At 39.1% G+C, this 24320-nt stretch overlaps 1 protein-coding gene and 1 long non-coding RNA gene across 8 annotated transcripts in view; one reads left to right on the top strand and one right to left on the bottom strand.

The window, feature by feature from the left end:
- Window positions 1-158: 158 nt before the first annotated feature.
- Window positions 159-24086, bottom strand: LOC147796168 (uncharacterized). 5 transcript variants are annotated; one of them, XR_015428342.1, is made up of 6 exons: window positions 24027-24086; window positions 15234-15557; window positions 14983-15020; window positions 13643-13692; window positions 12652-12777; window positions 159-4845 (listed from the first exon to the last, which is right to left on the bottom strand). It is a non-coding gene; the product is annotated as an uncharacterized LOC147796168 (long non-coding RNA). The 5 variants fall into 5 exon arrangements; XR_015428341.1 differs by lacking the exon at window positions 24027-24086 and adding an exon at window positions 23428-23562; XR_015428340.1 differs by lacking the exon at window positions 24027-24086 and adding an exon at window positions 21055-21288.
- Window positions 1803-24320, top strand: part of cad (carbamoyl-phosphate synthetase 2, aspartate transcarbamylase, and dihydroorotase) — a 72465-nt gene continuing 49947 nt past the window's right edge. Inside the window, exons 1-7 of one of the 3 annotated variants that reach the window (XM_022251451.2) lie at window positions 1803-1942; window positions 10540-10809; window positions 12312-12370; window positions 13438-13521; window positions 13816-13957; window positions 15375-15546; window positions 16980-17273. In XM_022251451.2, the coding sequence (XP_022107143.2) occupies window positions 1858-1942; window positions 10540-10809; window positions 12312-12370; window positions 13438-13521; window positions 13816-13957; window positions 15375-15546; window positions 16980-17273 (1106 nt within the window). In that variant the 5' untranslated portion in view covers window positions 1803-1857. The other 2 variants (XM_087149082.1, XM_022251454.2) reach the window with 2 other exon arrangements.

Here is a 24320-nt window from a genome sequence, read left to right as displayed (position 1 = left end):
TTGAACTCTCCTCCGCCTACTACTAAGTACGACGAATGCAAAAACATTCGCACCATGTCTCATTTGTAATTCATAAGTGTTTTGTTTCTCTGAATTAATTTTCTCGCAACATTTTAGACTCAGTCAATTAAGCTGCACACAAAGTAAGAGAACGAAAGTAAGGAACATCCTGTGTTTTTTTAATATTGTTACGTGAATTTTTTTCGCTCTTGGATCGTTTTATTTATTTAGAAAACTAAAATAACTTTACGTTTGGGGGTTTTGTTAACTTTTTCACCTTTGTTGTTAATTTATCACACCGAATTGCTCCAAGGACATGGAGAACTACTTACACACATGACTAATTTACCTCGCAAAAGTTTTATATAATAAAATAAAAATTATACAGTGTTCGAATACAGAAACTGGTATCACAGCGCTTTAAACATAAAATATTCAAGTGATTGATAAAATTCGATCCCTGAACGCCGCCATTCAGCAACAACTTATACACGAATTTCACCAACACGGTGTTCAAATGGGGTCACCCAAACTGAATGAATGACTAAATACTCTTCCAATAGCATGTGAAATTCGTCCTGGACGAATTTAGATATATTCAGATTGGTGAATGAAAAACATTTTGTAATTTGTTACTCTTTGGACCGCAGCGAGACAAAGTGGCAAAGTAGGCCTAACCATCAACGGCCCATTTCAGATTTGATTTTTCAATTGATTTTTCAATTATAGTTTTAAACATCCGGCCCTGTAATGGAAGACTATAATATTTCCGTTCTGGTTGGATGAGACTGTTCATTTTTAGCTATAGGCCTTGGATTAGGCAGCACAGGCCTTACAAGTTACAGGCTAATAGACAACATTGACCCTCGAATGTAAACTGTTTTCCAGTAGGCCTAATGAACGCATTCTTTAAAAGGCAAAAACTCTGCAGTGTCCAGGCGAGTGTAATATTTTTCTTATTCCTTTTTTTTAACAAGAAACTTACGATTCGCTAAGGCTGCTTGATATTCAGCGCGAACGCGAATTAATGACGTCACTAATTCCAGATGTAAAGAACACAAATAAACGCTTTCAATATATCGGCCGTGAATCATCATGTGAACAGCGAAAGCTACATGACGTCATGCCATTTTCAAATCCCTACTTCCTCTCAGCTACGGCTTTCTTTCGGAATTCAAGATGAGTTGCTAGCATTCCTTGTCTGGACCAGCTGGGAAAGCTCCAAATCTTGGTCTGAAATTAGCTAACTTCTCTGCCTCTGTTACGCTGAACAGAGCCGCTTTGAGTCTTGACTAGAGGCCTTGATCCGAAAACGGGACGACGGACGAACCACGAGTTCTTTGCTTCTAATTCTGCGCGAAGTTAGTTTGGCTGGTACCCAGCCATATCCAACATTTTCCGAAATCATATATAGGCATCGAGAACCGACTAACTACAACGCACATGGCGGCTTGCCAGATTGGTGGTGTCCTCTCCAACAGGTCCTAATTTCATCACCAGTTTCGAAAAAAATCGAAGTGATTTTATTAAGAACTTGTGTCATCTTGGAAGCAAACAAGCTGCCTTCGCTTGGGGAAATTTTGGCTCCGTTTTCTTCTTTCTCTGATGAAAAAAACAAAGGAATCCTCAAAGCCGTCTTTGTGCTTGGAGACTCCACGTGTGTGCTGCTTGTTTCGTCGTGCTGTCACGGGTCAAAGGTCGGGGTGCGTTATATTTGGCGCGTGTTGACTCATCTCGCGGGAAATTCAGAACATCGTAATCAGATTCAGCGTGGACTTGTCTGTTTAGTTGCCTTTGATGGTCAAGTCTGCATAGGCCTAGTACTAACACAAGACGAAGACCTTTAGCAGCTCAGATATGGCTGCTACGCTTTATTTGGAGGATGGAACTAGTTTTTCTGGAAAACTTTTTGGGGCGAGTGTCAGCGTCCCAGGTGAAGTTGGTAAGTAACGTTAGACCTACATGTTGTAGGGAATTGTATTTGTAGGGTAGAGAGTTCGACAGAATTATCACGCAGTCGTATCTGCTAGTGCTTGTGTGTAAAAACTCGATGACAAATATCTACCGTAAAAATATTAAGCCTAATCTCCATCATTTCAGCTTACATTTGTGATCCTCTTGTAGCCATAAACTCTCTTTCAAAATGTCTCATTAGTTTGGACTAACATTTAAAAAATAAATCAGAAAGAACAATGAATCGGAGAGCTTCACAGTCAGGTGATAGCAGCTTCACCAGAGGACACCATCTTGCAAATCAGTCCTCAAAACCCTTTGAACTTTGAGTTCTCTTCCTCTACTGGTAAACGCCCTTGGCCTAAGTTGTTTTTATGTAATATTCTCATTCAAAGAGATTCTGAGCTTTCGACTGATACCAAAGTTTTCCAAACTTCACGGGTAATTTCACTAATGTTAAATAATAAAACGTGTTAAAATCACACCATTTAATGCCACCAATTTTCATTGGAAAACCGACAAAAATTGTCACAAAAATCGTAAAAAAAGACCATCAGTACAGAGGGGAGAGAAGGTAAAAGTAGTGTTTTCCGAAAGTTTGGAGTGTGCTGATCCTAAAAGTGTTTTGTTGCCATTGCTGTGGAACTTGCGATCAGCTGCGATTTTTGTATGTTCGTGAACTGTCGGATTTCAGAGGTTTTACCGATATGCACATTACAGCTTCACACTGTTGCGCTTGGCCATTTATACTAAGAGTCAAACTGGTTCCCGTCCCATCTCAATCCTCCAAATGTATAGGGACAACGACCAGTCCAATGACGCTCAATGCGTCGTGTCTATAGAGTTACATATAAAAATATGTAACTCTATGGTCGTGTCATTGCCAACCTTGACTCCATAGGCTGTGTGTGCATTCCTTTGCTGGCAACCAATGTGGTGGGGCAAAATCATACCCGTGGGAATGAGGTGCGTTATTGGACTGGTTGCCGTTGGCTTATATACATTCGGAGTATTGGGACGGGATGGGAAACAGTCTTTGTTTCAACAGACATGCGCTGCAGTATGAAGCTTACGATGTGTGGATTGTTGGTGAAGAGAGGCAGGATCGTAAGTAAAAAGTCTGGATTTTGCCAAAAATATAGCTGGTATTCAGTGGTTACACGGTCCAAAAATCATTAAACATGCATGTTAAAGAGATATGATTTAGTTTTGATAGCATTTTGGGAGAAGATTTGATTGAGAAAATGCAGTTTTAGGCGCAATAACTGGGTACATTCAAAATCCCGCAGTGTTATGAACCAGTAAAATTTGGACCTGGGAATCACATGGATCCCAAGTGTGCCTCACTGGGGGTACAAGTATATATTTTATAAACCCTAACCCCCTCCCAAGGGTTGCTGGCCCTAACCTTCCCCATTCACACAAAGTTAAACACCCACATGGGATTTCGTGCACAGAGGCTGAGGTATGCCAAACCCAATGCAAAAGCCAGCTGTTTGGGCCGCCCAGACCTATCCCCACAGAATTAAACACTTTACTACTGTTTAATTCTGTGTGTATGGGGAAGGTTAGGGTTAAGGTGAGAAAAGTCTACAAACTTTATTCTTCGCAACAGATTCCTTGGGTATTCTAAATTTACAGATGGGTCATATTTAATTGATTGGTGCAACTGGGCAAACTAAAACTTTTGGCGGTGATAGAGCAGCATCAGTTATACCCAGCAAGATATGGGACCAAAAAAACTTGAGTGGTATGTGTGTAGACTACATACACGGCTACTCGAATTGGACTGAAGAAGCGCCCTCGAGCACGTGTGTAAGTTAATGATCCGAACGTCTACCAATACCTATCGTTACACGTAGCATAATGAGAAACGTCTACACGTGTGCATGCACATGAACACGGTAAAAAATAGTCTACACCCATCTACCCTGGACAAGAAAAGTCTACACGCATCTACCCTGGACAAGAAAAGTCTACACGCATCTACCCTGGACAAGAAAAGTCTACACGCATCTACCCTGGACAAGAAAAGTCTAAGCGCATCTACCCTGTACAAGAAAAGTCTACACCCATCTACCCTGTACAAGAAAAGTCTAAGCGCATCTACCCTGTACAAGAAAAGTCTAAGCGCATCTACCCTGTACAAGAAAAGTCTACACCCATCTACCCTGTACAAGAAAAGTCTACACGCATCTACCCTGTACAAGAAAAATCTACACCCATCTACCCTGTACAAGAAAAGTCTACACCCATCTACCCTGTACAAGAAAAGTTTACACGCATCTACCTTGCACAAGAAAAGTCTGCATGCATCTACAAAAGACCACAAACATGGCCACTCCCAAGAAACAGGGTGAACAATGACAGAGGAATGTTGTTGTTGCAGTTCAATTAAATACATGTAGCTTGCAACTCGAATTCGGACTGGAGGTCTCGTGTGGTGTTGTAAAGGTCTTACTCTTAATGAGAGTCGATTACAACGTTGCCGTATATTCAATATTTAAGAGCATATACACATCAGGTGGGGAATCTATAAGAGGTGTTATTGAAATGGGTGCCTGTACATCAAATGATTTAATGTACCAGGCTGGCGGATTTCTTAAATAAAGAAATCAGTAACAATACATGTATACGTTTACAACTCTTCAAACTGCGCAATAATTTTGAGGACGTCACACACAGTGACAACATTGTAACCTAACACACCGAATTGGTCAAAGTTTTTGTAGCTTAACTGCTTTGTCAAAAAGTGCTTCAAAAGTTGATTTATAGAGCATATAATGGACACAAAAACTTGAAGTCTGCAGCCTCTTCATCACTAACTTTGATGGCCACATATTCCTGGTGAAACCATTTTGAGCACTTGTTGCATGCAATCCATCTGCTGTGCTGCAGGAAAGGAAAGCAAAAAGTTAAAAGTTTTAACAAATTTAACCGAATTCTAATGTCAGTTTTTAAATTTGTCCGGAAAGTGTTCATTATACTAGTTGGTTGTTATGCCTGTCGCGCTGTATTTGTGAGTTTGAAAAAAGGTCACACGGTGATGTATGCACAGCAATCTAAGCATCCAATCTGTATGCTGCAAGGTTTTTAGATATCATGGTGCATCATTTATATTACAAATTAACACAAATTTATTGTTGCACACACATAACTTCACATGGCATGGATGAAGGTCCTATTTGTGATTTCGTGGAACAATTTCCTGTGGTCAGCAGCATAAATACAGTCCAGTAAGTTCAATGAGGAGGCAAGATGGCAGCGGACAGCTACGCTGCTAAGCTAAAAAAATTTTTTTTCATGTGATAAAGTGACATCCAACAACTGGAAAGTCTCTTTCAGCCCAAGTATTCTATCCCTCTTTTCATGCTTTTGTAGATCAAAGTTGTATTTTCGGGAAGTTGAGCCAGAGCTGGATGTTGAGCATCACAAATTACCAGTAGGCCTAGTACTTGTACTACTAGTACAAACTAGGCCTGGAAATACTGGATGGCCTGTGTTCTACCCGAGTGATGATGCACAGTGCTTCACACAACTCGATGTCATTTCATTTCATTTATTATTTCTCAGGGTACAAAAACAACACAAAATACAAAAACCAATATATATTAATATATAAGAACAATATTAGCTGACACCCCTACGGATAGCCTAAAAGCAAACTCAATCACTGTCGAGAGGGTCTCCATAAAAATGTCAACAAACACAAGAAACACTAGATAAAAAATGACTTAAAATACAAAAATGCACAAAAGTAAAACTGAGCAGATAAACCTTGCAAAATTAAAATGGGATCCACAAACTTGTTGTCTAGGACAGCTTTCATAACGCGATGAACTTCAAGTTCGTCAAAAGAAAATATTGTGACTAATAGACAGTTTGTCATCGGTTGAGAGAGCATAACCTTGGCAAAGTCGGTGTTTAATGCAGCACTCCCGACTGATAAATCACACTTTCGGCTCGCTGCAGATCTTTAAAAATTCTACATCTAACTTCAGCTTCTTTGACATTGCATAATGCACTCAAAAAATGAAATAAAGAAGCTGGTCAAAACGTAAAAAAAACGAGGAAACGCACTTTTAGGCAAATGAAAGCGTGGACTAGTAGAGCTTGCACAAAGAGCAAAACATGTAAAATGAGAGATAGAATGCATGCCACACGCAAGATTAGACGTAACAATATTTGCTGGTATTCTGTAGCTATCTGGGCCGGTTTATATGTACACATGTACATGAGAAATGTTTCACTATGCATCGCTGGTAATTGTTAGTCTGGTTCCGAGTATGTAGACTACATACACTAGTGGGCACATAGTCCTGTTCCCAGGCTCCATGAAAATTACACTGCCAATATTGCGTAGACGAGTATGTAGACTACACACGTACATGTGCATGCTCCGTTTTTCTCGTCCCATATGTGGCTGCAATTGGCATCGGTGCACGCTCGTAACTGCTCAGGACACCACATATTACGAACGTTACCATAAACTAAGACAACTTTACAAAATACACGATCTGTCAGTTATTCAACTGAACATACGTGCAAGCATTCAGAAGGCATAAAACATAAAATACAACAGGAACAAAATCAAACCACATTTATAACAGTTATTACAGACTTTTTAATCCATCATTATTGCCAGGTCACATTTTGGTGTCTCATTTACAACCGTTACCATCATGTTTAGTTCTTATAAAAATGTGGTGGTTGTGTCTATGATACATGTAACAATATTATTGCATGACTTCATGTATTGAGGTCCACATAAGATACATTTCTTATGGGACTACAAATCCAGATTTAATTTTAGGCAGGTTTTTATAAACCTGTCTCATGTCTCTCCAGTATTAAATAGTTGTACATGTGGTTTGTCCAACAACAATCTAACAGTCTGTACGACCGAATATTTGATGGAATTGAAGCTCCAAATATTCAAATAGTGAATTATTCGAATTGACTCGGCCCTAAAACCCCTGAGTAATAAGTCATGTGTAACGTTAGGATTACCAGGTACAGTATACAGGTACATGTACAGTCGACTCTCGTTAATATGAGGGCCTTTGGACTTGTACTAAATTAGCTTGTATTATGACCTCGTCTTGTGCAAAAGCTGCCGTACTGTTTGATGCATTTATCACCAATCGACCGTACAGTAGGTAAAGGGTACATGTACATGTATGCATAAGTTTTTGTTTAAATGCATGTACATGTACCTTTCGTTATATGGCACGTTCTTCATAAAATGGACCAAAATGCAACTCCACTTCTTATTTTTCAAAACTTCTAAAAGAGTGACTTTGATCATGGAAAATACAAATTAGCACCTTCAGATTTATAAAAATAATTATTTGGGGATAATTAGGGGGCTTGCCAGCGAGGCCTTACCATGCTTCCTGCTGGAGTCCGCAAACTTTTTTAACAGAAGAGCACTTGACAACAACGACTGTATGCGGCAAGAACGGTGTATGTTAATCTGTAAACATGAATATTCCGTCCGCTTCGCGTTCAGAATGGAGAATGCCCTATGCAAATTTAGGTCAGGCCATTTAAATATCAATGTCAACTGGAAAATCTGCGATCAGAACGTCTAATTTAAAGACCTGTATGTACTGGAAAACCCGGCCAAACCACAATCGGAACGGCATGTTCATTAATCTGAATTTGGAACTCCTGACGTCAATAATTGGGTTTTTTAGTGATGATAGTAGGCCCGTGCGACTAGTCGAAAGTACATACCCACAACTACAGGTACAGGTACACAATGGATGGAGTACCCGCCAGGCCCTGCAGAGCATGCAACGCCACGCCAGGTATGCACAACATGCACTCGCAATCTCCTGTTCAGAGCAGCCTGCCCATGTAAAGTTTGTACACACTGAGCTTGGCTAGTCGGTTCGCACACATTACACAACTTGACAGTTGCGAGCGACCACTACCTTGTGTCTTTTCTCCATGATACAGACTAGTCGAGTCGTGTGGGCCTACTGCCAGTGCATCACAGCCACAACTAGTCCGATCCAGATGTGATTGCACAGAGCACAGTGCAAACGTGATCCTTCTTGCTTGAATATATTTTTATTCAGGAGCAGGGCCATACATCTGTGCTTTAAGCTTTGGGATTGTTGCCTTTTAATGCATGTGTGTGAGATAAAAAAAAGGATTTGCAGTGAATGTAGACACTGTGATAGATTTCATCTTTATTTGTCAGAAATTTCATTTTACAAATCTGCATTTAATTTTGATGTGTGATTCCAAACTGTTCCCTGTACTTCCTCCCATCGAAAGGCTGATTTGTAGAACTGTGCAGTGCCCGGTTGAATTCATGTCACAACACTTGTTAGCAAAAGCTGATCATTGTATCGGCTATCACTTTTTAGGCTACGAACATAGTACAGTGATTGAAATAGGACAATAAACTTGATTAGCAAAGTTGCTAATCATATTGTCATTTGATTAGCATTATGATGAAATTGACTAGCAAAAAATAAATGGACCTAATTTAGTACCATGGTATACAGTTTTTACCAGTATATCCACTGATGTGTACACCAAGGCTAAAAAATGAAACAACACACAGGTATGGTATAGCATGGTTGTTGGTTATGGCTCTGGCCAAAATTGGGTGGAGAAACAATTTTTTACACAATCCAAGGGGAAAATAAACAAAAAATCTGCTGACTCCAAGTCCCTACTCATAATTTTTTGGGGTGCCATTTTAGATCCCGAGATGTTCTACATTTGACCTAGATCGGTTGATGACTTACATGTAAACATTAGTAAAATATTTGACAAGAAAAGGGAAGTGGGATACAGGTACATCACTACAAATTGCACTTATCAGAAATCACAGTAGGAGTCGGTGCTTTATTGAGATCTGACAAATGTTCTGCAGAATTTTGAAGGGCTTTGATTTGGGCCTCTTGCAAGCTACACAACTCACAGTAAAGGACGATGTCAGCCATGGCATATCTCTCTGCCATTTTCCAACAGTACATTTGGACGATGCTTTCGGCATTTTTGTTGCGCATTGATCACCACGAAAGTACAGAAGTTAACCTACGTGTGAAGCTGTTATCGCACTTGGGGTGTATGTACCAACGTGTAGCTCACGGCACCACTTATCATGTATTGAATGTACATGTGTGCACTCGTACCGCACTGTACCAAACTACACCTGCTACATAATCCCACCAAGTTGCAGCAACCTCGTTTCCCATCGATCCGTACGTGGGCCTTGTGCTGCACAAAACTAGGGCAAGAAACTAAGTTTGAGTTTGTTTTGTCAAACATTTGTTTTGTTAAACTGTCCCCACAGCAAGTGTCAGTCTAATGACATGATTATGAAACCTTGTCAAGTCATGTATGGTCATAATGGGCACTGATACATTTGTCGGTTGATACATCATGTCGGTTCTGTTGTGATACATTATCGGTTAGAGTATTTTTTCTACTACGTGTACATTGTCCGTTGACACGTGGTACATTATGGGTTGGAAAGTTTATTACACTATCGGGTCAATTTGTGATACATTATCGGTTGGTGATACACTATCGGACAATTTGTGATACACTATCGGTAGGTGATACATTATCAGTTGTTGATACTTTATCGGTCAATTTGTGATACACTATCGATTGGTGATACACTATCGGTCAATTTGTGATACATTATCGATTGGTGATACACTATCGCTCAATTTGTGATACACTATCGGTAGGTGATTATCCGTTGGTGATACACTATCGATCAAATTGTGATACACTATCAATTGGTGATACACTATCGGTCAATTTGTGATACATTATTGATTGGTGATACACTATCGGTCAATTTGCGTTTGTTGATACACTATCAGTCAATTTGTGATACATTATCGATTGGTGATACATGTATACTGTCGGTCAATTTGTGATACACTATCGATTGGTGATACACTATCGGTCAATTTGTGATACATTATCGATTGGTGATACACTATCGCTCAATTTGTGATACACTATCGGTAGGTGATTATCCGTTGGTGATACACTATCGATCAAATTTTGATACACTATCAATTGGTGATACACTATCGGTCAATTTGTGATACATTATTGATTGGTGATACACTATCGGTCAATTTGCGTTTGTTGATACACTATCAGTCAATTTGTGATACATTATCGATTGGTGATACATGTACACTGTCGGTCAATTTGTGACACATTATCGATTGGCGATACACTGTCGGTCAATTTTGATACAATATCGGTACCTTAAGTGATACATTATCGGTTGGTTACTACATTATCAGTTTTAACATCACTTACTTCCTGAATTATCATGACTCTAAGATTTTACCAACCTCACAGATAACAATGTGCAGTACAAATGCTCTATGCTCTTTAGCAAATTGTTTTAGCTTTTTCAACTATGCCAACTTGCTGAGTTTTCTCTGCCATCACAAATATTTGTGCCACAGGATTTTTTGATGAGGTTAGGGATGCTTTTGGACCTTTATTGAAATCATAACTGACGACAAAAGTGGAGGCAGTGTGCAATCTACTGTTCTAACATTTGAAATATTTTTTTCTTCTTGTTAGTTTTCCAGACTGGAATGGTTGGCTACCCTGAATCCTTGACTGACCCCTCTTACAAGTCACAAATTCTGGTCCTGACATATCCTCTGATTGGCAACTATGGTGTCCCACCTCATGAGCGAGATGAGCTAGGCCTACCCAAGTGGTTTGAGTCAGAAAAGATCCATGTCTCTGCTTTGGTTGTGGGAGAGTTATCAGAAAAGTACAGTCACTGGGCTGCCAAGAAGTCACTCAGTGACTGGCTGAAGGAATACAACATCCCAGGAATATCAGGTATTGTGAAAATCAGAATTCCTAAATGAATAGAAATTTGCAATATTTACAGTCTGATGGACAGAGTTGTAAGTCATGCCAAGAAAAGTACAAGTGCATGCTTTCTTTCGTATAAAAGAATTCATTCTGACAGTGTTAAGCAGGTTCATAAGATTTCAAAAAGAAAACTGCAAGAAAATTTGGCTGCAGAATGCGCTGACTGCTGTACATGTTTTTTTAAAAAAGAGGAAGTTAAGCAGTGCCAGTTGTATTCAATTTAAAACCACATTCATGCACACCAAAACGCACATGTAAATATGGTTGACACGCTTCAAAAGTAGTGCACGTTAAAAGACAAAACATCAACAACAGCCCAAATTTTGAAAAGAAAAAAGAGCAGTTTGACAAAAACAAGTTATTGGGCGGTATCATTGGTGATCTTTCTGCAGAAGTTTTTAAAGCTTAATTCTTGCTATACGTGTTTAGCCATATTCTCCCCATAACTTTATGTCAGTTGGTACATTTTTTTAATGGCTCAGTTTTCTTTATAGGTCCTTCCAAGTTGCTTCAAATCACCTTATTCTCAAAAAACGTACCAAATTGTCTTTGTTGTTGAGGGAAGTTTTGATTTCAAGTCATCTCAGATATTAACTTTGACTTGAAACTTTAGCTGAGTCTGATTCCTTTTGATTTGCACTGTAGGCTATAAAAGAAAGAATGTCTGCCTTATTATCTCCAACTGGCAAACGATGTCTGTATATCGTGTTATAAGCGTGCATGACGCATCTGGAGGGGCGGGCGATAAGCGTCATGCTGCGGCTGGAAATTTTGTGGAAACACGCTCGCTTGAGTACAAGCAGTACAACCTCAAATTAAATTCATAAACATGGAGAACACAAACATAGACATGAGATCAATTTTGTGAATGAACCTGCAGAAAAAGTTGTGACGGCAGAGTTGCATTCGATGTAATGGAATGTGCAACCCTTTTTTGGCAGAAACTGTACATTGACTGGTTGCCGCATTTCCATCATGCCTTCATTGGCAATAGTTCGACCTGGTGGGAACCAGTGTGGAGCACCATGCACATAATTTCACCACCAGGATTCACGAACACTTCATAAATAGGTCGCCAACAATGGTTTTTCAGGCAACGGATTCACGAAAACCTTTTGTTGTACCAGGAATTTCATACAACGTATTTTTTTCACGGATACTGCGGTATCCAAAAAAGCAATAGTGCCCAAGCCATATTTCTAAAACTCCTCCCCAAAACAAAATTCTTTAGGGCCATGCCATCAAATTACAGGTCATGAAACAAGAATCAATTATTTTAGGGGGGGGGACTTAAGTCATACAGGTATACATGGAGCTAGTAACTTCTAAATGTTTGGAGATTTTTCCAAGTGTTAATTGCTGAGGGTTCCACCATGCAGTGCATGTGTGTCATGTAATTTGGCCACTTCAAATTCATGTGGTGGAGTCTGTGAAAATAGTTTGGTTTTCTTTTTTTTTCTGTAAAGGTGTTGACACCAGAGCTCTGACTAAAAAGATCAGAGAGAGTGGCACCATGCTTGGAAAGGTAATGTAAAAACCTGTAGGTACATGTACAGTAGTACATGCACTTGGATTGTTAGTGAAAGGTAAATCAGTGAACTGATTCTGTCATAGTCACATTTGTTTGCCTACCATCAGCTGGTAAACTATAATTTGTCACCATTTCAAAGAGCAAAAGAGTAATCCATCAAATTAAACAAGAATGGTACACTGTATGCTTGAAAAGGAAGGAATGCATAATTCATTGCAATGTGTAAGCCATGTTTTGAATGAAATAGAAGAAAGACACGGTCTTTTAATTTCTACCTTGAACTGAGACAGTGTTTGCCAGTGGGCCAAGCTTCATCAAACACAATGTGGCTGCATGTCCTGTATGCTATGCACATGTACACTGTACAGGCATTGTTGTGGCGATGAAGTCGTCCAATCAGCCTGGGAGCAAGAACAGCGAAATGAGGATTTTTTTTATATATAACGGTTTTGCCCGTACCCAACGTATATTAATAAGCACTGTATGCTCAGTGCTTGTCCGAGAGCTTGCAAAAAACCTCAGAAGCTTACTCGGGTGGGACTCGAACCCACGACCTCCTGCTTACTAGTGCAGAGTAAGCTTGTGAGGTTTTTCGCAAGCTCTCGGACAAGCACTGAGCATACAGTGCTTATTAATATACATTGGGTACGGGTAAAACCGTTATATATATAATTAACATCTCCCCAACGCAAAAATACATCTTGAGGATTTTTTTGTTGGCGGGGAAATGCAGGAAATTTTTATTTATTTTGGGGTCACAATTAATGGGTTAAACATTAAATTTATGATGTTTTTGAAATGGTTTATTCATGTAGTTATTTTGGAAAATTAAACGTTTTCTATTTCTGTAACCCTACAAGTTGTTACAGTAACCTATCAAAAGTTCTTCGCCTCAGAAATGTGTTTCTTTTCTACGTAACCATGACTGAGCAGTTTTTGGAGTTTCAATGGACAAATTAATCAACTTCTCATGTAGCCAACTGACATGTAATAAAACATGAAGCAACAACAAAATCATGTTAGGCATTAGTTTTGTTCTTCCATTTATTTATTTTTTGCAGATTGTTGTTGAAGGAACCAGTCCTGAGTCAATTCCCTTTGAGGATCCAAATCTCCGGAATTTGGTGGCTGAAGTTTCCTCAAAGGTAAAAAAAATAGATTATACTGTACATGTACATGTAGGTTAGTAAAACATTGGCTGCCAAACATTTAACCTTAGAATTAAAAACATTGCATGATCAATTTCCTGAGAAGTACTGTACTTACTGTCACTTGCCACTTCTTCTGTTTCCTTCCTCTGTTTTTTGAAGTATGACCTGCATCAAAAGTGTTCATAAAATCAGAAGTAATATACTTCAACAAACATCACACTGTGCTTATTTTCTCACTGACAAATTGTACAGTGACTCTTGACCTTGATTTGCATTTTCTCCATCCAGGAACCAAGAGTGTTGAATCCTAAGGGCTCAGTTAAGATTGTTGCCTTAGATACAGGAATTAAATTCAACCAGCTGAGACTACTGGCTGATTGTGGTGCATGCATTGAGGTGGTGCCCTGGAACCATCTATTGAACAGCCAAGGTACTCCTGTATGCAAATGCTGTCGACAAGTTTCCCTTGAAAATCTTTCATTTGAAACATTGCTCGGCACAATGTACTGTAGACCTTCTGCAATGGTATAAACAAGTCTGTGTTTCATTTTAATCAGAAATTACCTCCGAATGGTATTTTCCCTGTTCTTTTCGTTAATTTACATTTCATAGTGAAGAGGTTATTCAATAAGGACATGCTGGTTTTTTTTTGTCATTTCCTTTTTAAGACATGTCAGCGTTACTTGGCTGCATGGAAATAACACATGATCTTATGGAATCCACAAGCTACAGTAGTTGCTAATTCTGTTCCCCTTGTATGATGTGTAGATGTGCGCGTTATTCTATGCCATGACAAAGGAATTCGAACGTGGCCCTAGAAAGATGTCAGAAACCAGTTCAGAAGTTGGAGCACTTAATTGTTCATATGTACTCATTCCCATCCCGTGGCAGGATTTTTAAGGCCAAGCCAAGGCACCATTGATTTGTTGACCAGTCTTGATAACAATTAAAGAGTAACAGAAATTGAAAGCATTTAGTTCATGTGAAGTATTGTGGCGAATTTTGTCTTGCTACTACGGTAGCGCGTGGAAGTGGCTCCGTGCGTGGTGGGAATTCCTGTGGGCGGAGGGTTCTCAACAACCCGGTGGGTGAGTCCGTTTGTGGAAAGTACATGTATATCCACACTTGCTGGCAACCCTATCAGACAGACAAGTAACTGGCAAGCAGGATAGGGAATAACTTGTCTAATCCATTTATTCAACATCACACAAGGAGGTACATGTACCTTCTAAACTTGGACCTCGGTTACCTCGGGAGGTGAAAGGACCTCCGCCAATGACCCCAACAATGTCAAAGAAACCAATCCACGATTTGTAAGCAAATTCCCTCTGCAAAACCCACTTAAAATAACAGAATTATGAATTACCGTGCGTGAGCTAAATCCAAGGTTGACTTGCCTCAATTTAATAGCTCAGAAAACATTTCTAGATGGAAATGACACTAGTTCTTACTTACAGTTCAGAAAGCTCAATGTCCTGTTCGGCACACCGTAACTGTATTCAAAACAAACAAAGAGGCAAGTGATCTCATCTAAAAAATTCCCTTAGCACCATTGAATGACGCGCCATAATTTGGGCGACAGAATGTGTTCAGAAGGCAAAAGTATTGGAGCGGTGACATGAATTTATTTTAGAACTTTTCAACTCTTTTTGACCTTTTTTAATGACTTAATGAACTTGAACACCATTTTCTGTCACTTAACTCACCAGAAATCACATGAAATGGAAGTTGGATGTGAATCCAAGGTTGGGATGTGTGCTTTATATATGTTGGTAGTTTTTGGCATCCTCTGTTGCAAAGTTTCTCCAGGTCCAGCTTTTAACATCCCTTTGCCATATGTTATTTAGACTATGATGGCCTGTTCCTCAGCAACGGACCTGGTAACCCAGAGATGTGTTTGGAGTCTATACAACACATTCGACGTATTCTCAATGAGTCCAACCCTAAACCGGTATTCGGTATCTGCCTAGGACATCAGCTCATCTCTTTGGCACTTGGAACTGGCTCCTTCAAGATGAAGTAAGTCCTCACTGGAAAGAAAAAGACAAAATGAGGTCTTTATGGTAACAAAGAGAGAACTTGGCTGTCAATAACATCCTCTGTGCCATATCCTATGTCCTTGGCATGTGCTGTGCATTGGTGAAACAGTGTTGGAGATTGCATGTCACAAATTTCATGTACAATAAAAATTGTGTACAAAATTTGTTCACATGTACATACAGTAAAATCTCGATAAGTTGAAGCTCAGGGGAATGGACGAAAAGTTCGAGTTATCCGATGTTCGATTATCGAAAGTTACTCGTTTCAATACACATGCAACCTTGCTAGCTTACGGCAGTTGGCCTGCAAGCTGAGTCGAACACGAAGTGGATTTTTGGCTATCCCTACTGTGCAAGTTTTCCTCAAACGTCATCATTAAACATGTTTTCATGTGGTACATTAATAAACAACCCAATGAAGTTATGTACCGGTACCTGTGTCTATGTCTTGAGAATTCATTCATTTGCTTTGATCGGGCTGTTACCACTTAACGGTCAGGGTTTCCGTGCTGGGTCACGTGATACATGTACAAAGCACTTGAGGGCGCATCATTCGTGCCTGATTTAGGCTGCATCCGAATCTCTTGTCTAGAGCTAGGTCTTGGTATTCTCTCCATTGGAAATGCATGGAGACGCCCAGACAACGGACATAGCCATAGCTCTGGAAGCCCGTTTCGGACAGGGCCTTATTTTACGGTTGCAGTTGATGCCCACCAGTTCTTGTCGACGTGACAATGAACATGCTCGGCTCATCAAAGAAAAGCCGTGCGCGTGACCGTAATGACTCATAATAAAGGCAAGCGTTCTTTTATCACTTTTTATTCATCATTCTTCAGTGTTTTTTTTTTTTTATTGGCCTGCCAAAACTTCGAGATAAGCGGCTTTAGTGGTATTGACATTTCGAGTTGCAGATAGTGTATTGTACATAAAGGCCTATTCTTTTGTCGGGAAACAGAAAGACGTCGAGATAAATGGAGTTTCGACTTAACGAGCTTTGACTTATCAAGATTTTAATATACTTAACTGTAAAACAGAAGTCTACACTATCCAAGATACAGTACATGGTTCATGGCAGAATGACTTAAATCTATCGTACATATACTTTATGTATATCATGAAGATCCATTTCCAAGAAAACTATACATTTCCTACAATATTCTAGTATTATGAGTGGAATGATTCAAATCTGTCAATGTTGTGAGGCAGCATGTGCTAATTGCTCTGCTCTGCGCTTGTTTTCCTCTCTGAAAATTAAAAGCATTCATCTCAGAAAGTAATATGCTGTCTTTAGTGGCAAAATTTCCTTTACAAAAAGCACTTCTGATACAAGGTGACAGGAATTTAAACAGTCATCAAACATACATGTAAGTTGGAAGAACTTGCCTAACAGTTGTTTTACCCACCGTACCCCAGATATGGCAATCGAGGCCACAACCAGCCATGCACCCACAATGGCACTGATCGTTGCTACATCACCACACAGAACCACGGCTTTGCCATTGACCCATCCAAGCTACCTGCTGATTGGTCAGTCCTGTTCACCAATGCCAACGATGGGACCAATGAGGGCATTGTACACAACACCAAACCACTGTTTGCTGTGCAGTTCCATCCTGAGAATATGGGTGGGCCTCGGGATCTAGAGTTTCTCTTCAAAATCTTCATTGACACAGTTAGGGATCACAAGGAAGGCCTAGCTAGCCAAAAGTAAGTTTGGTTTTTTTAAAAAACTAGAAATGTCTTTGTTAATTGGAACCTACACATTTGATTGGCAGGAGAAATTGGAGATTTTCAAAACTAGTGAACAATTTTCTAAAAAGCGGTTATCTGGTTTTGTTGACCTTTTGAAAGTGTGAACAACTCACGTGGCCTAACAATTACAGAGTTTGTCCATTCAGTGGCTGCTGGAGTGTGTTCTACAATTGTGGACTCGGTTGATAAATATTATTTGTACTCTGCGAAAACTAAATCACAGTGTCTTTTTAATTTGCATAGTTCAAATGTGTCATAATTGTCACTAAATTAACATTTTTGTCAACATTGAAATCGCTGTTTGCAGTTTGTCGAACAGTATATTTTAGAAAATTCGTAGGCACTTAACTCAGAGTAACATTGATAGAAATCTCTGGTAAATGTGACTTGGGACGAACATTCATGACTAGATTTATGTTAAAGTCAAGAATTTTCTGCTTTTTGAAAATCAAATTCTGCTTTGTTCCGCTTTCTAAATTGTGTGTACAAAAACTATATGTGACTGTACATATGTACAGTACAGTTATTGTAGGCCTACATTTACCATACATCTACAGGTAGCTCATCTTTGGCATAATGATACATGTAGGGCCTACATGCACCATGCCACTGTGATCTTGGACTGGTCCCCGTCCCCATTGATTTATTCATAAGCCGTGAGATGTCTGGGCGCTATGTAGGGAACAGGACTTGCATGATCTCTGCGGTGCGGAGCCGGAGGAAATCAATATCGCAAAGGAAAAACAGAAGGGGAAACGTTATCAAATGTTACTTTCAAAGTGAGTGAAACAGTGAAAATATGACCTACCATGGCATTTTGAGGATTGATCCGGAAATCCGATTTCTTGAGATATAGGCAGGAAAATAAAGAGCATTTATTAAGCTTTACAATGATACCAAATTTTTTCCCTGCGCCACTCGTGTCAGAAAATACGAAGCAAGAAAGACGGTGTGTGTCATCAGGAGAGCCGAATTTAGTTTTTGAGAAAACCGCCTTTGAAAAAAGGGTAACAGACCGCGCGCCACCAATTGTCTACAACGTACATTGTGCGGGCTGTTTAAAAGTACATGTACTATCAATTCCCATAGCAATGGCACATTTGTGGTCACCTGGGGACTATCATTTTTTAGCTCAGATGAAGTCATGAGTTAAATGTGACATCCTGAAAGTTTAATACCAGTATCTTTTGAAAATGATGAAAAATCGAAGTATGATTTTCACGGCGAAACTCTTTGACTTGATGGAACGCGAGACTTGGATTTTCTTTGAATGCACATGTAAACATTATGCATGGAGATCTTGCACTCAAATTTCTCTTCAGTTAAGAAAGATGTAGGTTTCATACTTTCAGGAAATGATATCCAGGGCCACATGTTTCCTACCTGGTGATTTTGTGGTTGACCTTTCAACAATGAGGTCAGTGCTATAAACAGAGAGACAAGTCTCTGCTCTTTCCAACGGTATCAGACTTGGCACATACACATGGAGTATAACATACGAAAAACATTGCGGAATAGTGGTCAATTTCGGTGTCTGAGAGGTAATTACGATGTTTTTTTAAATTAATACTGACTCTGAATCACTTCAGAAATCCGCATTTTATACACATTTATTGGTCTTTCCAACTCATTTGACACAGCTAGGGGAAATTTTTGATAGTTAAGCTACCCAAAAATGTGAAAAACTGAAAATCAATTTTGTACCGATTCTTTACGTATGTCTGACTTTAAATGCTAATTACTCAGATTTAAGTTTTGGGAAACGTTCCTCATTTTGCCTTAAGAGGTACCAAATGAGTTGTCATTCCTAATTTGGGTTCATATTTACATGTAATTGGTTATTTGTGTAGAAATGATCAAAAATATTTGTTTTATTTTTTTTTTTTACCAAGAATTGCGTTTTCCGCTTTCTACCCCAAAATCTGCAATTTTTGCAGATTTTCCTCAAAGTAGAAAATTCTTGACTTTATTTATGTGAAACAGTGGGTGGGGCCAAGTTCATGCAGAAAATAATTGGTTCTTCAGTATTGCGCACCATCACGTGAAAGAATGCTCTCAGGCTCAGCCCTTAATGCAATTTCAGTCCCTTGTAAATTTTAATGACAAGTCATTAATGACGATTGACAATATATTAAGTATGCAGAGATGAGCTGGTGAAGTTCTTAATTCCCTTAATTCTATAATTTTGTACTTATTACGACAAGGAATGGGTCAATTTAGATAAAATAGTTCGTGTGCACTAGATTCTCGTAATGTTAGACTAAAAACCTTACACAAAAATAAATGTACCATGGTTGTACCTGCATGAAAAAGTGGGCTCTCATGTCATACTCATCATGCTCATAGTCAGGTCGAATGAGTATCACATGTAAGGTTTAACTGTCTCAAAATATGTGTATTCCTACAAATATTGAAAATGCAAGCATACATGTATACATATGTATTTCCCTACTGTGACACAATTAAAAGCAGATGTCACATATATGTATGATAACTTTCACTCAGCCACAAAATCACGAGGTTTACACTCCTGTGCCAGTAGTCATACACAGCGTCCAGCGATTGCCTAGAGGGGTAGTTCCAATTACTCACTTGCAACACCCCTAGTCTTTCTTCCAGTCATATTCCACAAACTTGAAAGGTGGTTGAGAATAATGTTTACAGACCAATGACAACCAAACTAGTGAATTTTGGCTCATTTTCACGTCTTTTAAATCTTGTGATAGGCAGCTCTTTTCATGTTACCGCCCTCTAAGCTTTGTGCTTGTACTGCCCATGTTTCTAGAGCCTCCAGATGTGTATAAGCTTTCTACGGGCACGTGTGAAAGCCAAGGGCGTGCAGAGGGCCTTGCACATGGTGGGTGCTGCGCTGTAGCTAGAGTTGACTTAGAGTAGTTGGTTCCATTCCATACCGACTCGCATGCAGGAGGTGGCTGAACTCTCACTGGCAACCAGCGCAGGATAGAAAGTGATTGCATGCACTCTACCGGTACCGTGTTTTAAACCTTGTTACTTGATGAAGATTGTTCGTTTTCAAAGTATGCAACATCATGAACCAATTCGAGGGAACTTATTTTACACATTTAGGAATATTCAATGTAATTTTCTTCTGGGCGAAAGGGATAAAATTTTAGCGTGGAAACGTATTCGAGCTCAGTTCACCCAACCTGGAAAACACAATTCAGGCCTCCAGGCTAGAATTCACAAAAAATTATTTAAAATGTCAGTATTTTTTTATTGTTTGCAATGATTCTAGTACAGTTGTGTAACAGTTATTACATGTATGTTCGGTTATGTGTCTTGCTATGGGGGCCAGCTCAATTGAGTTGGTCTGTTTACAGCGGTTTCTGAAAGTCTCGTAATCATGGTAAGGACATTGGATAATTTGGTATTCAAGACACATGGGACGGGGATTGAGCCCTAGTGAGGTACTTTTACCCTTATCGTAGTGACAAGTTAACAAATACGCACTTCAGATCAGAGGCACCCACTGGCTGAATTGGATTGTTGTGTGATGATGATAGCAGCGTGTTTGTGCTTACAAGCAGCCAGTCTGTTGTGGTTTTGTGCTGTCGAGTGGAATGCCTCTTTTTCTGATATCGATCAAAGACAGTAATTGTTGTGGTAAAGGTAAGTCGCTCGTTTTTGTTTCTGATTTCGGATAGCTGGTTTTGAAATTTGAAACTTGATTGTAGAATTAAAATCAGATAACTGAAAATCCAGACTTGGGTCCTACCACTAGTACATACGCATGCTCTGAGTGAGTGAAGAATGTACACAAAGGGTTAATCTGCAGATGAACTGGTGCTCTTTCCCTTTCAAAAAGCGCAGTTTTCCCTGCCAAGTGAAGTAGTGGAGTTACCGTAGTACACTTGTCTGCTCTTGTCTCTGTGCGTGTCAATGACGTGCACGTGCGTGCAAATGCATACACTGAACATGCAGCTCAGAAAGGCCAGCCATGTTGGTCAAGTAGCACAGCCAACTGTGTGGGGGCTATGCCATTTTGCTTTAGGGGGGTGACAGTGAGATGCCAACATTATTCACATAAAGTAAATCCCTTTTTATACATTAAATGCAACTTTGAACTTATCTAAATTCTCTTTTACTTTAAATCATTGAAACCAAACTTATTTTCTTCTTTTAGTTTGGGATTTTTTAAAAATTTCTTTGGTGTGTTTTAGCTGGGTTTTTTTAATAGTATTACCCATATATTCATACTCTTGCAGCAGCTACATGTACACGTACATGTACATGAACACACATCATGCGCAAATGTTGTCGCCCATTATACATGTACATGTATGTACCCTCAAACAATGGTCATCCACTTATCTTAAAAGACTTTTGCTCTCTCTAAAACAGCCACACTTTGAGCAGAAATGTTGCACAGATTAACCAATCAGTTAATGTACCCATGTACTTTGTACTATGCTTTCAAGTAAGATATTGCAAGGTTATGTCGCAGTCCCACTTTTGAGATTTTATTATTTTCTGGTGAACGTGCCAGTAGTGCATACGTACAGCAAAGAAATCATAAAATATTTTTAAGAAATGTACATAAAGATAATACCAACAGAGTCAAAATTACAATTTACATGTATATACATCCATGTACATGTAACAACTGTCTACACTTACCTCATTGGTCTTTCCTAGTAGTAATTTCAATCGCATCAAATTTCAGAGAATAGTAACTGCTTTACAATGTCTGAATGGCATATCACTCATACTCGTAATGTAGTAGCTTAAAAATGCATCATGTTAGCATTTGTTGACAATGGACACCCATTTATTGTTCCGCTCCTGGCAACTGTCCCAATCAAAATTTTAATAAGACTTGCTAAAAGGAAAAGCGTTGTTTGTGAGCATGAATGTTTATTCAGTGCGTCATCAGGAAATTCTTTTGCTGCATAGCACTTTGTATAACAATTGCACCTCACCTTAAGTGCACCGTAAGAATTTAAACTAAAAAGGCAAATATGTGTTTTTCTGTTTGTTTTTCAATCTTGTGTGTTTGTTTTTGTCCTGTCTTAGGTTTTTTTGTGTTTTCTGTTTGGGGTTTTGGTATTGTACGTGTACATGTCACATGTATGTATCAGTATCATAAGTGCTGTATCAATCTTAATGAAGCTTGAAAATGGAAATTTATAGCCAACTTTATTAAATTTGTGCAGTGTAATAACCTTTGTACATGTAGAAAAGTTTTTGATTTACACAACATGAAGGAGAAACATGATATCTTAATAGTGTAGCCAATTGGACCGGTTGTTTCTCATTGGGGACTTCCCATTTTAGTGGAGTGGTTCTTACAATAACCTGGTTGAATTATACATTAGTTAACCATGGATAGGGCGAGTACAGGTTCAAGTATATTGAAGTACATAAGTTTCTAAAGTTGTGCGTGTGTATGAATGATGTGTACAATATACATGGACTGCTAGCTTGTGCTTGTTGGAATGAATACATGTACGTTTTGTTATATTATGGTCATAGATGAATTTTTAGTTGTCACAAATTGATCATGTGATATGCTACAGGCATGACAAGTGCGCATGTATCATTCACATGTCAAATTCACAAAAAAAATGATGGATAGCGGTGACCTTTCCCACAGATGATGTGTCATGTCTACTGCATTGTAATTTAGTCGTATACTGAGTACAGTACATGCATTAGTCAAGCACACCATTATTGTGTGTAAAATGTCAGGTACATACCGGTATACTGTACAGTACGTGTACATATATATGTGTGTGTATATACCTGTAATGGGCAAATTCTTTGACACTGTGTATGTAATTCGTCTAAAGTTTTGCTACGTACATGTACATGTACGCTGTACAGGTCGCATAAGAATTGAAGAGAAACAACAGATTTGATAGCATTGGTGTTAAAATGGACGGTTTCTGCACATTATGACGGAATTATTCTGTAAAACAGTTTGCATTCTTAGTAAGTTTGTGCAGTTAAGGTTTGACTTGCCTTCTGAAAAACCATTGAAATACACAAGATCTACTTCCATCCTGTCAAATACACGGAAATGATTCCTTTCAACTTGGGAAGAATAAAGAAAAGTGCACTTTTGTCACCATAGACCTTTTTCTCTTACGCTACTAAATGTAAACAGTGTGTGGACTGCCGTGGCCATAGTGATGGCATATGTTCCGACGGGCAGCTTCACCCATGGGCAACCGCTTGTGAATGCTGCACGCTTGACTAGTTTATATGTATCTTGAATAGGTAGATAACCATCACAACGCTATGCACTCATTACCATCACAACACATCATACATGTAGGTCCAGCACGATCGTGACATCACAAGAAAAAGGTCTATACAAAATGTTCATGCCGTTATCTCATCCCATCTGCTCATCAATCTTGTCAGTACTTTGCAACAGAATTTGGTGTAAATAATGTCTTGAAATTCAACCAGTCGACAATAACCCCACAGTGCTTTATGAATCCCAGGTTTCTCTAGTTATGACTCCGAGATTTCTCCCTATTCCCCACAAAAAAACCAAAAACAACAACATAGATTATAGGTTGACAAAGGACATCATGTGCAATCATTAATTTTCCTTGTAATTTAATATCTAATTTGCTGTTGAAGTGTTTGAATTTATCAAAGTGTTTCAATTTTTCTGGCAGTAAAACATGCACCATTCCACTGTAATCTATGGCCACGGTTTAACAAAACAATTCTTACCTGTGGTGAAGGGGTCCATGGTGTTTTGTACACTCAAGGCAAAGCCGAGGGTGCCGTTTGATTACACTGGAAATTGTCAGGTTACAATGGAAATTTGGGTCATTGAGTCAGGGTTTGAGGTGACACAGCCATTCAGATAATGCAGTGCAGACATGCGTTGGGAATCAGGGTTTACAAGGACTGGATAAGTACAATTGGTTTGATCCTAAATTTTGGGGTGGTTGCTAGTGTGGATGGGCCTAGATTGAAAGGAAAATGAATTCTGACTTGGGTGTGATCCTCACCAATTCAGTG

The sequence above is a fragment of the Acanthaster planci genome, linkage group LG18, assembly GCF_054643075.1.
Source record: "Acanthaster planci isolate LZ-2023a linkage group LG18, COTS_SCS, whole genome shotgun sequence".
Lineage (NCBI taxonomy): Eukaryota > Metazoa > Echinodermata > Asteroidea > Valvatida > Acanthasteridae > Acanthaster > Acanthaster planci.
The sequence above is the reverse complement of the archived record's forward strand: the minus strand, read 5'-3'. Positions and strand labels throughout refer to the sequence as shown.